The sequence below is a fragment of the Vulpes lagopus genome, chromosome 13 (genome assembly GCF_018345385.1).
Source record: "Vulpes lagopus strain Blue_001 chromosome 13, ASM1834538v1, whole genome shotgun sequence".
Classification (NCBI taxonomy): domain Eukaryota; kingdom Metazoa; phylum Chordata; class Mammalia; order Carnivora; family Canidae; genus Vulpes; species Vulpes lagopus.
The window spans coordinates 47,264,645-47,280,596 of record NC_054836.1 but is presented as its reverse complement, the minus strand read 5'-3'; the positions used below and the strand labels follow the sequence as shown (position 1 = coordinate 47,280,596).

General features: G+C 34.3%; 1 protein-coding gene across 2 annotated transcripts in view; it reads right to left on the bottom strand.

Moving 5' to 3' along the window:
• The window catches only part of SEPTIN7 (septin 7), a 117,029-nt gene that overhangs the window by 38,788 nt on the left and 62,289 nt on the right, over positions 1-15,952 (bottom strand). For both annotated transcript variants that reach the window (XM_041727479.1, XM_041727478.1), the window contains exon 4: positions 6,257-6,363. In XM_041727479.1, coding sequence (XP_041583413.1) covers positions 6,257-6,363 — 107 coding nt within the window. The remainder of the gene's footprint in view (positions 1-6,256; positions 6,364-15,952) is intronic.

Here is a 15,952-nt window from a genome sequence, read left to right as displayed (position 1 = left end):
ATACTGGGAATTAATCTCTAAGGACTTCTATTTAATACTAAAAATTCATTCAAATCAGAAGCACTGAAATATAGGAAACTCAGAATCATCTCTCTATTCAATGTAGACAGCTTCTCCTTCTTCCAAGACTGCAAATGTGAAGGAATTTCTTATGACACGAGTCTCTTATAAATAAGTAATGCTCAGGGAGGAGATTATGAGATCAGAGTCTTTATTAAAATCTCACTCCTGGGCAGCCCAGGTGACTCAGCGGTTTAGCGCTGCCTTCAGCCCAGGGTGTAATAATACTGGAGACCCAGGATCGAGTCCCACGTCGGGCTCCCTGCATGGAACCCTTTTCTCCCTCTGCCTGTGTCTCTGCCTCTTTCTCCAGGTCTTTCATGAATGAATAAATAAAATTTAAAAAAATAAAATCTCACTCCCTACTTCACTACATCACAGAATTTTTCTTCTTGTCGGCCTTTTTATTTATTTTTTTGGTGGGGGGGGGGGGGGGGACAGTTGAAAGTGTTCCAGAAAACCTTCAGGTCAGGGAAATTGCAGACATTTGCCTTTTGAAATTCAGGATTTTATGTTTTCTCCTGGTCTAATATGTCTGGGCAAAGATGTAATACTTCTGACTACCCTCCGCTGAAACAATTTATGAGCTTCCAAGAGGAGATTATCTGCAAGATTACTGGGTTTGGTGAAGAGCCAGTTAACTATAAAAGAAAACTATCTTCCATTCTCTAAATACATGGAATGACTCAGAACATTTTATGTTCTCTCCTGGGTGAGTGAGCAAAGAGTTTACAGGATCTTCAACTTGTTTCCAGTATATCAAGGAATATCTCCGTGGGACAGTTAGGAAAGAGTACTTCTCTGGGATTATAGTCAGAATCCAGTTCTCAGATGTTATAGCTCTTAACTTTTGGTAAAAAGAGGAGATTTAACAGTTATACACAGGTTTTTGTCCTAAAAATCTTACTAAAGATATTCTCAAGCCCTAATTATTCCTTTGTTTTCAAAAAAAGGGAGAGTTGGGAAGATATTCACAATAGAAGAAGAGAGCACTTTTGAAATGCCACCTTAAAAGAAAGTAAGTTTACACAGGATTATCTTAGAGCCAAGCAAATGTAAAAAGAATTCTAACAAATTGAGGGCCTTTTCCATTGTCTTTAATAGATGCTAGCCTAAGAAAAATTATTGTGTCTGAAATATAAGGATAATTATCTAGATAAGGAACTCCTCCAAATCCAGTAGAAAAAGATAGGAAATATTAAGACGGTCAAAGTACTTCAATGAAATCTGAATAGTTAATGAGGATAAAAGACATGTTCAACCTCATAAGAAATCAAAGAAAATTAACCGAAAAAATACACATAGACATATGCACACAGACATACAACGTATGTGCACAGACATACAACAGAAATGAGTGTCTAGATCCACTAAAAGAATATACAAAAATATTCATACTGGTAAAAAAATGAAAACCCAAATGCTTATCTACAATAGAATACAATTTTATGATATATTCATAAAAAATATTATACAACAATGAAAAAGAACTACAGCTACACAATGTGGACAATACCACAGGCCTAATCTTCAGTAAAAGAAATCAGACAAAAAAGAGTATATATCTAAATGAGGTTCAAGAATAGGTAAAATTAATCAATGGAGATAGAGGTCAAAAAGCTATTTATATTTGGAATTGAGTGAAACTGACTGAGAGGAGGCACAAGGAAGCCTTCCAAGGTGCTAAAAATGTACTTACAGTATCTTAATCTGCAGGGTAACTACCTGGATATATGAATATATATACAAAAATTCATCAAGCTATGCTAAAATTTGTGCCCTTTTAGTATAAAGCTATATATTAACTTAAGAATTAAAAAAACATGTTTTTAAGACTTTATTTATTCATGAGAGACACAGAAAGAGAGGCAGAGATACAGGCAGAGGGAGGAAAAACAGGTCCCATGCAAGAAGCCTAATGTGGGACTTGATCCTGGGAATCGGGTTCAGGCCCTGAGCCAAAGGCAGATGCCCAACCACTGAGCCACCCAGCGTCCCTTAAAAATTAAATTTAAAAATTCTGTTTAAAACATAAAGACTCCTAACTCGGGGAAACGAACTAGGGGTGGTGGAAGGGGAGGAGGGCGGGTGTTGGAGGGGAATGGGTGACGGGCACTGAGGTGGACACTTGACGGGATGAGCACTGGGTGTTTTTCTGTATGTTGGTAAATTGAACACCAATAAAAATGAATTTAAAAAAATTTAAAAAAAATTAAAAAAAAAACAAAACAAAAAAAATTAAAATTCTGTTTAAGAAAAAAAATGAAAATAATCAAAACTTTTTTTAAAACCTGTCAAAGTAAAAACTAAAAAAATGTTCAAATTTAAAATTATTTCACTTATTCTAGTAATTTACAAAATTTCACAGATGAAGAAAAAAATATTAACAAAACTTCAAAGATCACCAAATTTGAAAATATTCCAACTAAACACTAAGTCATATATTTTTAAAACTGTTTGTTCAATCATTCAATACTGGATGTTAATACATAACACATAAATTGCTAAGAATTGAGCTTACAGGAGTGAATAAAGTTCCTACCTTCACAGAGCTTACAAATTTAGAGCCAGAGTAGGGACTGAGGCAAGGCCTCATTGAGAAATCAAATTTTAGGCAGAGAAATGATTAATGGAGTAAGCCATGAGAGATCTCTGGGAAGAACACTGCAAGTAGAAAAACAAGAAGAGGGAGAGCTCTGAAGTAGGACTGGCCTGATCAGAGAACAGCAAAAATATTGGTTTAGCCAGAGCAGAATAAGCCAAAAGTCGAAAAGTATAGGAAATAGGTTACAGAGGGGGTGAGGGCAAATCTTGTAGGGTTTCCTAGATATTGTAAGGACTTTGGCCTTGCTCTGAAATTGTAAAAGAAGATTCTCACTGCTTTGTTAAAAATATTGGGGTGGTGACCAAGGATCAGGTCGGAGAGGTGAATTAGGAGGTAACTATAATAATCTGAGCAAATACTTGGCTACAGAGTATGACAATTTAGATTTCTGTGTGTTGAATTCATGAGACTGCATTCATGAGACTGCAAGTGCTGATACTTTCATGTGTTCAGACACTGGCAAAAATCACTGAATGGATAAATCAAGAAAGCTCCTTTGTCTTTATTAAGCAAAATAGGAAAGAATATTGCTCCTTTGTCTTTATTAAGCAAAGTAAAATAAAACACGGTAAGATACAAAATTTTCATGAGTTAAAATGACTTCCATCATCCACCCAGCTGTTTACTGGAATTTCAAGACTTTTTTTTTTTTTTTTAAGATTTTATTTATTTACTCATGAGAGACACAGGCAGAGGGAGAAGCAGGCTCCATGCACAGAGCATGATGGGGGACTCGATCCTGGGGCCTCAGGATCACGCCCTGGGCTGAAGGCAGACATTCAGCTGCTGAGCCACCTAGGCATTCCTTCAAGACTAATACTTAAAGAGAAGTCCTTATCCGCTGGAGTCAAGACTTCAAATTCAAACTTAACAAGCAACAGCAAACATAATGTGTATACCATATGCGATTTAAAAAGTACAACAAAAAAATCCTTTCCTGTAAGTATCCCTACTAGCTAAGTATCAGATGAATCAGCCTTATTGCTTACAGAGGCATTTTCTACATTATTTTAACTATTTTCACATATTTTTAATCATGATGAAGAGAAGACTTTGTGGATCAAATCACTTTGTCTTCATTTCATCTAAATTGTCTAATTGGGAAAATATCTCCCCAATGTAAAATTTTTAAAGGAAAATGTAAAAAGAAACCAAAAGAAAACCAAAAAGTTGTTGGATGAAACATTATTAAAAAGAGAGATGTAGGGCAGCCCAGGTGGCTCAGCAGTTTAGCGCCACCTTCAGCCCAGGGCCTGATCCTGGACACCTGGGATAGAGTCCCACATCAGGCTCCCTCATGGAACCTGCTTCTCCCTCTGCCTGTGTCTCTGCCACGCTCTCTCTTTCTCTCTCATTAATAAATAAATAAAATCTTTTTTTTAAAAAAAGAGATGTAGTAAAGGAAAGCTAATCCACCTATTAAGAACTAGTTAACCTATGAAATAGCAACAGTATAGAGACAGCCTAACTTGACCGAATACACACGAAAGCAGACTGCTTAGATTTGTGTCCTAGTTCTGTCACTCTAACTATATTATCTCAGGGAAATGGCCATCTTCGTACCTCAATTTCCACATTCGTAAAACGGGAGTAATACTACTACTTACTGCATAAACTTTTTTTTTTTTAAGATTTTATTTATTTATTCATGAGAGACCCAGAGAGGCAAAGACACAGGCAGAGGGAGAAGCAAGCTCCATGCAGGGAGCCTGATGTGGGACTCGATCCCAAGAATCCGGGACCAGGCCCTGAGCCAAAGGCAGACGCTCAACTGCTGAGCTACCCAGGCATTCCTTACCTCATAAACTTACTGTAAGAATTAAATAAGTTAATGCATCTAAACTGCTTGGAATAGTACATGGAAGATGCTAATGATATACTAATGCAAGCCTGGTATTACATTATATGCCAAAACTACAAAGAGGACTCTGAAAATTCCCCCACCAGGAGTAATTATCAAGAACACTACTGGCAAGTACACGACCATTAAGATCTAATATATTTTAGACTAAATATTCTTCAACTTAGGAATCTACACTGTGGGGTTTCTTGAACATTTCTACGTACAGAGTTTATTTATCTTGAATTTAAATACCTAAATTAAGAAGTTTAAAGTTCCTCTTCTTGCTTAGGGTTAAAATATCAAACAGTGATCACCAGATAAATAAGCAATGTAGTGTCAAATTTTTAGAATACATTTTTTAAAGTAATTTGAAATTTCAAGCTCTATGAAGGAAACAAAAAAAAATTCCTAAAACCAAGAAAAACTTTTAAAAAAAGTTTCACTGTATTATTCAAAATATTCACTGTACAGAATTATTTCTTAGGGATATAATTACTAAACTACATGCTGCAGTTTGATATGTATGAATTTCTGCCCAGTATTTCGGACTGTCTTTCTACCTTGTGCATCAGGATAATCCCTACCAATCTTTCAAATCTATCTCCAGCCTTAATAAAGCCTGCTCCTGCCAAAACTGTTCACTCCTTCTCTGTGTATGTGCTATGTATTACTACTGCATTAATCCTCCAACAATTTCTTCAATTAACAGTTTAGAAGAATGCTGTGTAACAAAAATGTAAGTCACATAAGTAATTTAGAACTTTTCAGGAGGCACTTTAAAAAGTAATTAACAGGTGAAACTAACGTATTTTATTTAATTCAATATGACCAAAATATTATCATTGCAAAATGTAATCAATATAAAAATTAGTAATAAGATCCTTTATATTCTATATATTAAATTGTCAAAATATGGGATGTATTTTATACTTGCATCACATCTCCATTTGGACTATCCACATTTTAAGAGCTCAAGAGGCACATTTAGCTACCAAACAGTAAGTACAGACCTGGAGCCTAGAGCATTCTGTCATATGCAGTGTGGTCTATGGGTCAGCAGCAGCAGCAGCATCTATGATTTTTCAGAAATGCAGAATCTCAGCCCATCTCAGACCTACTAAAACTGAACTAAATTTAACAAGCTCCCAAAGGTGATCTGAACGCACACTGAAGACTGAGAAGTTCTAAACTAGACTATACATAACTTGGGAGCCTTAACGAATTACAATTACCATTCATCTATCATATGATATTATCACTGAAAATACAGAGCCCTGTATTTAAATAACAATGGATTTTCTACAAATCATGTTTTCTCTACGTTGTCCATCAGAACATTCTGCAACAGTGGAAATACATCTAGACACATATGTCTACTGAGCACCTAAAATGTAACTGGTGTAACTGAGATACTAAATTTTAAATTTTATTTACTTTTATCTTATTCAAACTTAATAGCTAACTACAGCCAGTGCTACCATGTTAAACAGCATAACTCTAGGTTACTACATCACAGTATAATCTCTAGGAGGTTCCTAGGGACAAATTTAGAAGGTTCTAATCGAGATAATTCCTCTAACTACCTGTGCTCGCTCTCTTTTTAATCATCAATCAGGTTTGCCACTTTACATTGGCTGAGGCTAAATATAAAAGCTATCTCTAGGGAAGCATAATAAAAGGTATAGCATGTGTTTTTTGTGTTAACATTACTCCAGCTTATCATCAATTAACAATACCAACATACATACCTGTACAGTCTTTTTTATTCTATGCGATGGACCTGGATACTCTGGAGAATACAAATCTGTGAGGAATAATGAGTTGATTAATGTTGACTTCCCCAATCCAGATTCACCTAAAAGAAACGAGGGGATGGAGGGAAATGCGTTAAACTCGGCCATTTTATCAACCTCAAATATTCGACCAATACTACAATCAAACTTGCCTTATACAAGTAATTCCTGGTGGAACAAAGAAGTGACATTAGAACATACTGTAAAGATTCTGTATTAGAATAAGTTCTTTTTTCTCTTTCTTTTCAAATTAGATTCATGCTTCCAAGGAATCATTTTAGCTTTGTAATTCTACGATCTGTGCTCTTTAACAGTAATGTATCTAATACAATAGTCTCCATTTTTAACAGTAATGTATTCCTAAAGACCAAAGTTAGTTATGAAAGAAACACTCAAGTTGGATTATATATTGCTGCCTCAGTGAAATAAAGCACAAAAGAAGTTAGTTAGTTATAAGCATTTATTATAGTCAATAATTAATGAATGACCAAAAGAAATCATGCAACTATAAAAAGTAGCAATCTGCTGATAAAAAAAGAAAAATTAATCACAATGCATCTCAGTATAAAAGTGAACCACAATTTACTCATCCATGTATCAATTAGCTTAAGTATAAAGGGTATCTTTCCATAAACCAAATTCCAAAAAAATCATAGGTAATTACTTTTTATAGTTCTTCTGATTGAGGTAAGAGGTAGTAATGCAAGAAGGTAGAACACAATTTCCACTTAAAGTCACATACTCTTTGACCTACCATGTCTAGTTTAGTACAACATATCAAATATGCAGTCAAGTTTTATCAAAATATAAATAGCTTAAAGATATACATTATACAAGGCTAAATAAATTAAAAATCATACTGTAATTACCAATTAATACAGTGCAGAATTAAAGAATCTAGTTATTGTTAACAGTTCAGTTAGTTTAATAGGCATCTTTAGCCTAAATAACTGATGTCACAAATATTAATAATACTATTTCTGTCTAGGTTGAGTTCTTTCTTTTTATATTGGCTCTCAAGAAAGTTAAGATCCATACAAGGTTGTCACATTTTACCCCTCTGAATGAGGGGATGTCACTTTTTTCTAGATGTAAAAACTCCAGAAATTTCTAAGATAAATAAATAAATTATAGGTTCATCATACTTGCTTTTTACTTAAATCTTACTGAATAAAGGAGTAAAGACTAGAATAAAACCCAAGTCTCTGGGGAATAATCAGAAATATCTAGGTCTTGCAGATGCTGCTACCCCAGAACCACCCACACTAGCCATGGTCAATCTCACTGTGTTCTCAATATTGCTGTGGACAGTGAGCCTTTGGGATGCATCTCCTTCAGGCTGTTTGCAGACAAAGTTCCAAAGATGGCAGAGAACTTTCATGGTCTGAGCAGTACGGAGAAAGGATAAAGGTCCCTGCTTTTATAGGATTATGTCAAGATTCATGTGCCAGGGTGATGACTTCACGTGCCATATGGCACTGGCAGGAAGTCCATCTATGGGGAGAAATCTGATGATGAGAATTTCATCCTGAAGCACAAGGGTCCTGGCATCTCATCCATGGCAAATACTGGACCCAACACAAACGCTTCCCAGTTTTTCAAATGCACTGCCAACAATGAGTGGTTGGATGGGAAGCATGTGGTCTTTGGCAAGAAAAAAGAGGGCATGAATACTGTGTAAACCATGGAGCACTCTGGTTCCAGGAATGGCAAGACCAGCAAGAAGATCACCATTGCTGACTATGGACAAATCTAGTAAATTTGACTTGTGTTTTATAAGAAAGACAAAAAGACAGACAAAGACTGACAAAGACAGGGAAGAAAGAAAAGAGAAAAGAAAGAAAGAAAGAGAAAGAAAGAATCTACAATATTTTCATTTAGAAACATAAATGAAAAATTTGAGTACTTGTAAAAATATTTTGGAATGTCAAATGTAAAAGTACACTATATTCTAAATAAATAAAAATTAAAAAAAAAAAAAAAAGGGATCCCTGGGTGGCGCAGCGGTTTGGCGCCTGCCTTTGGCCCAGGGCACGATCCTGGAGACCCGGGATCGAATCCCACGTCGGGCTCCCGGTGCATGGAGCCTGCTTCTCCCTCTGCCTGTGTCTCTGCCTCTCTCTCTCTCTCTGTGACTATCATAAATAAATAAAAATTAAAAAAAAAAAAGTACACTATATTCAAAAATTAACACTGTAGTGACTAAAAGTATGTTTAGATCTTTGGTTTTTTTGGTGGTACAGGGTAGAAGAACAAGAAAAAGTAGGACAAAATGAAAGGCATGATGTAGGGAGGAAAAGAGTTTGAAAGGTAACACATCAAAATGTTAATAGCAGTTACTACAAAGTAGAATTGTAGGTAAGATAAATTTTTGGGGAGGCAGCCCAGGTGGCTCAACAGTTTAGCGCTGCCTTCAGCGCAGGGCCTGATCCTGGAGACCCAGGATTGAATCCCACATCAGGTTCCCTGCATGGAGCCTGCCTGTGTCTCTGCTCCTCTCTTCTCTCTTTATGTGTCTCTCATGAATAAATAAATAAAATCTTAAAAAAAAAAAGATATTTTTTTCTTAGCTTTCTACATTTCTGCATGCTCTAAATTTCCTTCACTAACTGTATTTTTATAATTAAAAAAGCACTCTTGAGTGTCAACTTCAGCAAAATGACAGACTACGAAGTTCCAAGCTTTCACAGAAAAATCAAAATCAACTAGAAACTGGCTGAATTAACCTTATAGGAGCTCTGGGAAAAGTCAAAGATTTACAACAACCAAATAAATGCCTAGTCAAGAAAATGTCATGAACAACAAAGTTTAGGTCATTTTCATTTGTTCTTGCTCTATTCTCTATATGGTAGGCCTGGGACTGAAGGAGATAGCAGCCCAGTTCCACATTTTCCCCTCAAACCAAACGGAATAGGGCTGACTTAAAACATTCTAACCTCTCTAGGGTCTGCCAGAAGGAACTGATCTGTCTTGTCTAACTGGAATTTTAAGTAGAAGCAGCACTGGACACTAATGGTGGAAGCTAAGAGGGACTATAAATATATGTTATAGATGCCTGGCACAGAAAAGCAGGGGAGAATAGATACAATAGACACCTAAGGCCCTAAGAAGAAGTAGAGTGAGATCCCTTGGAGAATTAAGACATTCAAAAGTAGCCATGAACACAGAGAGAACTAAGAAATTCATACACAGGCCCAGGCCAAACTTTCACTGCAGGCTGATCTATAGGCTCAGGCACATGCTCAGCCAATCATCAGATAACTGCCCTGATATCTTGGCAGTCTGCAAAGATGGGGAAAGGTGACTGTTGTTCCAAATGCACATTTTTCAACAACAACAACAACAAGAACAAAAATCACAAGGCAAGCAAAGAAACAGAAAAACAAAGTCGACAGAAAGGAACAAAACAAATTCCTGGAAACCATTTCTGAAGCAGCACAAATATTGGATTTACCGAGATGAAGACTTTAAAATCCCTGTGTTAAATATATTCAAAGAGCTAAAGGATAAAAGGACAAAGAAGTACTAGGAATCAGGAAAACAATACAATACAATCAAAATATCAAGAATGGTAAAAAGGAACCAAACAAAAATTCCAAAGCTGAAAAATACAAGAACTGAATTGAGAAATTCGCTAAAGAGGTTCAACAGCAGAACTGAACAGGCTGAAGAAAGGATCTGCAAACTTGAGGGCAGGACATTTAAAATTATTGAGTCTAAGGAAAAGAAAGAAAAATGAATGAAGAAAAGTAAACAAGGCCTAAGGGATTTGTAGGACATCAGCAACTGGACCTATTATATATATATATATATATATAATGTGTGTGTGTGTGTGTGTATTATAATGGGACTTTTGGAAAAAGAAGAAGAAGAAAGGATCAAAGAGATTACTGAAGAAAAAAAAATTTTTTTCCAATTTGATAAAAGACATAAAACTAAAATCTAAGAATCTCAACAAATTCCTAGCAGGATAAACCCATGGCAACAGATGTTATAACACAAACTGATGGAAGACAAAGAGAGAATTCTGAAAACAGCAAGAGAGAAGCAACATAACACACAGAAGGAATCCTCAATAGGATTTCAGCCAATTTCTTAAAACTTGAGGAGGCCTGATGTAGTGTCACGATACAACTATCAAATGACAATTCTGTATCTGGCAAAACTGTGCTTAGAAACTGAAGTAGAAATTAAAATAGTCACAGATAAACAAAAACTAAGGAAATTCATTATCACTACACATGCTCTATGAGAAATGCTGAAAGCAGGGTAGGGTGCCTGGGTGGTGCCTTGGTGGCTCAGTCAATTAAGCATCTGCCTTCAGCTTGGGTCATGATCTCAGGATCCTGAGACTGAGTCCTGCATTGGGCTCCCTGCTCAGCGGAGATTCTGCTTCTCCCTCTGCCTCTCCCCCTGCTCATCATGTTCACACTCTCTCTTACTCAAATAAAAAAATAAAATAATAAAATAAAATATTAAAAAAAAAAAAACAGAACTGCTGATGGAATCACTTCAGGTAGAAAGGAAATGACCCTACACATTAACTCAAAACCATGTGAAGATATAAAGCTCTCCAGTAAAGGTAAATACATGAACAAATATATAAACCAGTATTAGTGTATTTTGGTTTGTACCTCCATTTTATGTTTTCTGTTAAGATTTTAAAGAAAATGAATAAAAAATAACTATAAAAAATAACTATAAAACTATCTTAATGAGTCCAAAATGTTTATTTTTTTTCCCAAAATGTTTAAAGATAGTTTGTGGCATCAATAATAAAAGGGGGGCTACCTGTGAGTAGTTTATGTATGTCATTAACATTAGGTTGGTATGAATTCAAATTAGATTATTATAATTTAGGATGTTATATGTAATCTCTCTAAGCACAAAGAAAATATCTAAAGAATATACAAGAAAAGGGAATGAGAAAAGGAATCAAAATGTGACACTGCAAAAAATCAACTGAATACAAAAGAAGATAGTAAAGGAAGAAATGAGTATACAAAAGCTTAAAACATATAGAAAACAACAAAATGACAAAAGCTTTTCATTATCAGTAATTACACATAGATGGTTCAACTCCCCAAAGGCAGATTGCCAGAACTACTAAAAAGAACATGATCAAACTATATGCTACCTGGAAGATACACACACAGGTTGAACATAAAAGGACAGAAAATGTATTCCATGCAAGTAGTAACCAAAAAAAGGTGAGGTGGCTATACTATTATCAGACAAAACAGACTTAAGTCAAAAACTGTTACAAGGAAAAAAAAAGAAGGATATTATATATTGAAAAAAGGGTAAATTCATGAAGTGGACATTAGAATTATAAACATACACACCAAACATCAAAGCTCCAAAATATGTCGTTAAGTATACTGACAGAATTGAGGGGAAACAGTTTACAATTACAGAGACTTCAATACTCCACTTTCATAATGGATAGAAGAACTATACAGAAGGTAACAAGATGACTTGAATAACACTATAAAAACAAATGTACCTGAAAAACAGACAAAACACTAACACTATGTTCAACATCAGAACACATTTTTTTCAAGTACACATGAAGCACATTCCAACACTGACCACAAAACAAACAAGTCTTCATAAATTTAAAAATGCTGCAATCATAAAAAGTATCTTTGCCCATTGCAATGGAATGAAACTTGAACTCCAAAACAGAAGGAAAATGGAAAAATTAACAATTACATGAAAACTAACACTCTTAAACAACTAATGGATCAAAATAGAAATCTCAAGGAAATTTTTAAAAATACTATGAAATAACAATAAAAAATACCTAAATTTATAGGATACAGAAAAATCAGTCCTATGAGAGAAATTTATAACTTAAACACATAAATATGAAGATCTGAAATCAACCAAATAAATTAGAAAAATAGAGAAAAATCAACACACTCAAAAGTTATTTCTTAGATTAAGAAAAAAATTAACAAAGCTTTAGCTAGACTGATTAAAAATAAAAGAAGACTTAAGTTACCAAAATCAGAAAAGGAAATGTGGCCGTTACTCCTGATGTTACAAAAATGAGTACTATAAATAACTGCATGCCAATAAATTAGGTAACAAAATGGACAAACTCCTAGAAATATACAGTCTACTAAGACTGAATCATAAAGAAATAGAAAATCTGAACAGACCTATAATCAGTAAAGACTGAATCAGTAATTTAAAACCTAAATAAATAAATAAATAAATAACTCCTCAAAAAAGAAAAGCCCTTAGGCCAAATGACATCATCAATGAACCATACAGAATTAACACCAATCATCCTTAAATTCTTCCAAGAAACTGAAGAGAAAATATTTACAAATTCTTTCTATTAGGTCAGCATTACACGGACACCAAAGTCAGATGAGAATTTTAATCTGATATCCCTGATGAATACAGATGCAGATATCCTCAACAAAGTATTAAACATAAATTCAATGGCAAACACTAGAATAATTATACACTGTGACAAAGTGGGACTTGTTCCTGGAATGCAAGGATGGTTCAACACTCAAAAATCAATCAATATAATATATCACATTAACCTAATGGGGGGGGGAAACACATGATCATCTCAAGTGATGCAGAAAATGCTTCTGACAAAATTCAGCACCCTATCATAATAACAAAAAAATTCTATAAACTACAGAAGAAAGGGAAACTACCTCACTATAATAAAGGCCATATATAAAGAGCTCACAGCTAACACAGTCAATAGTAAAAGACTGAAGGCTTTTCCTCTAAGATCAAAAGACTGGACAAAAGACATCCACCTTCTCTTCTTCCATTCGACACAGTAATCAAAGCAATTTGGCAAGGAAAAGAAATACAAAACACCCATATTGGAAAGGAAGAAGTAAAATTATTTCTGTTCACAGATGATACAATCTTATAAGCAGAAAATCCTAAAGATGCTACAAAAATATTGTTAGAGCTAATGAACAAATTCAGCAAAGTTGCAGGATACAAAATCAACATACAAAAATCATTTCATTTCTATATATTAACAATGAATATTCCCAACAGGAAATTAAGGAAACAATTCTATTAACAACACTATGAAAAAGAATAAAGTACTTAGTAATAAACCTAAGCAAGGAGGTTAATGACTCGTACATTGAAAACTACAAAACACCACTGAAAGAAATTTTAAGCAACCTAAATAAATGGAAAATCACTCAGCTTTCGTTGGGTGGTGAGTTTAATACTGCTATGTCAATACTACCTAAAGCAATCTATAGATTCAACTCACTCCCTACCAAAGTCCCAACAACTTTCTCTTTGCAGTAATAGAAAAAGCTATTCTAAAGGTCATATAGAATCTTAAAGGCCCCCAAATGGCTAAAATAATCTTAAAGAAAGTTGGAGGACTCATTTGCTGATTTCAAAACTTCCTAAAATATATATATATATACAGGAACCCAAACAGTGTGGTAGTAGTATAAAGACATACATATAAAGCAGTAAAATAGAGTACTCCAGAAATAAACTCTTATATAAATGCTAAAATGATTTTTGACAAGGGTGCCAAAACCATCCAATGGGAAAGGACAGTCTTTGCAATAAATGATGCTGAGGAAACTGAATATGCACATGTAGAAGAATGAAACTGGATCCATCCCTTACATCCTAACAAAAATTAACTCAAACTAGATCGAAAGTAAAACTATAAAATTCTGAAAAGAAAATACAAGGGAAAAGCTTAATGATGTTGGATTTGGCAAGGATTTCTTGAACCTTTCCTTGAATCAAGATAGTAACAAAAGAAAATAAAACAAACTGACCATCAAAATTAAAATCTCTGTACATCAAAGGGTACTGTCAAATAAACCACAGGAGATATCTGTATATCATAAATATGACAGTGGATTAATATTCATGTATGTAAAAGACAACAATTAAAAAACAAAACTCAATTTAAAACTGGGCAAAGGACTTCACTACACATTTCTCCAAAGACAATACACTAATGGCCAATAGACTCATTAAAAGATGTTCAACATCACTAGTCACCAGGAAAATACAAATCAAAACCACAATAGTATTACTTCACATCCATTAGTGTGGCTATTAACAAAAAACAAACCAAAATAAAATTTTAAAAAACACAAAAGAAAATATCAGTGAAGATGTACAAGTTGAAACCCAACAGCATTCTGGTGGGAATGTTAAATGGCACAGCCAATGTGGAAAATGGTATGACAATCCCTCAAAAATTTAAACACAGGATTACTATATGATATAATAATTCTACTTCCAGTATATATCCAGGAGAACTGAAAGCAGATAACTAAAAAGACATTTGTATACCAATTTGCACAGCAGGATTATTCACAATAATCAAAAGGTGGAAACAACCCAAATGCCCATCAATAGACAACCGAATAAACAAAGTATGCTATAAACATACACTGAAATATTATTTGCCCTTAAAAAGGAATGAAATTCTGATATACACTACAACAATGATGAATCTTGAACACATTACTGCAAGTGAACTTAATGAGACACAAAAGGATAACTATTGTACGACTCCACTTAAATGAGGTACCTAGACTAATCAAATTCATAGAGACAGAAAGTAGAATAGTAGTTACCAGGGACTAAGGGGAATGGAGAGTTATTATTTAATGGGTATGGATTTTCAGTTTGGCCTAATGAAAAAGTTCTAGACATCGATAGTGGTGACAGCTACACAACAGTGTGAAATAACTTAGTGCCATTAACAGTAGCAGGAATTGGGTAAATGGCATGAGTTAATAATTGCTGAAGCTCTACTTCCATGTCTAGAGTTTTTAATATCAAAAATAATACATATGTATATATATTCTTTTTAATCTATTTTATAGTTCAACTATTAAATTTTATAAGCTCCTGTTGTTTGTATAATTCAATAAAAAGTAAAAGTAATTTTTCCTTAAATATCTTCTAAATAATTCCTTCAGTTCTCAAAATAATTTATCAGTTCAATGTGTATATTTCCATGCTTTCTCTTTCACAAATAAAAATATAAATATATACATGAATGGATTAAATACCTACAGAAATAAAAATTGACTCATTACATGCATTTTATACTCTAACTTCCTTTCTAACAAATGTAACATACCATGGCCATCCTTTTCAATCAAAACATATTGAGCTAACTTACTCTTAATAGGTGTCAAATACTCCATACTAGAGACATAATTTATTCATCCCCTCCTTTTAATGCACATGCAAGACATTTTCTATTTTTGGCTCCTACAAATAATGTCATTAAAAAACCAAGAATGTATATATCTTTATATACTGTTAACTTGCATATTATATCTTATATACTGTTACTTCTATCTGCCACATAAACTCCCAGAAATTAGATTCTGGATTCAAAGAACATGTATACTTTCAATTTTGATAAACAGATACTTTCTCAGGGCAGCCCTAGTGGCCCAGCGGTTTAGCACCACCTTCAGCCCAGGGTGTGATCCTGGAGACCCAGCTCACGTCAGGCTCCCTGCATGGAGGCTGCTTCTCCCACTGCCTGTGTCTCTGTCTCTCTCTCTGTGTGTCTATCATGAATAAATAAATAAATAAATAATCTTTAAAAACAAAAAACAAAAAAAACCCCAGATACTTTCTCTAAAAAGTCAT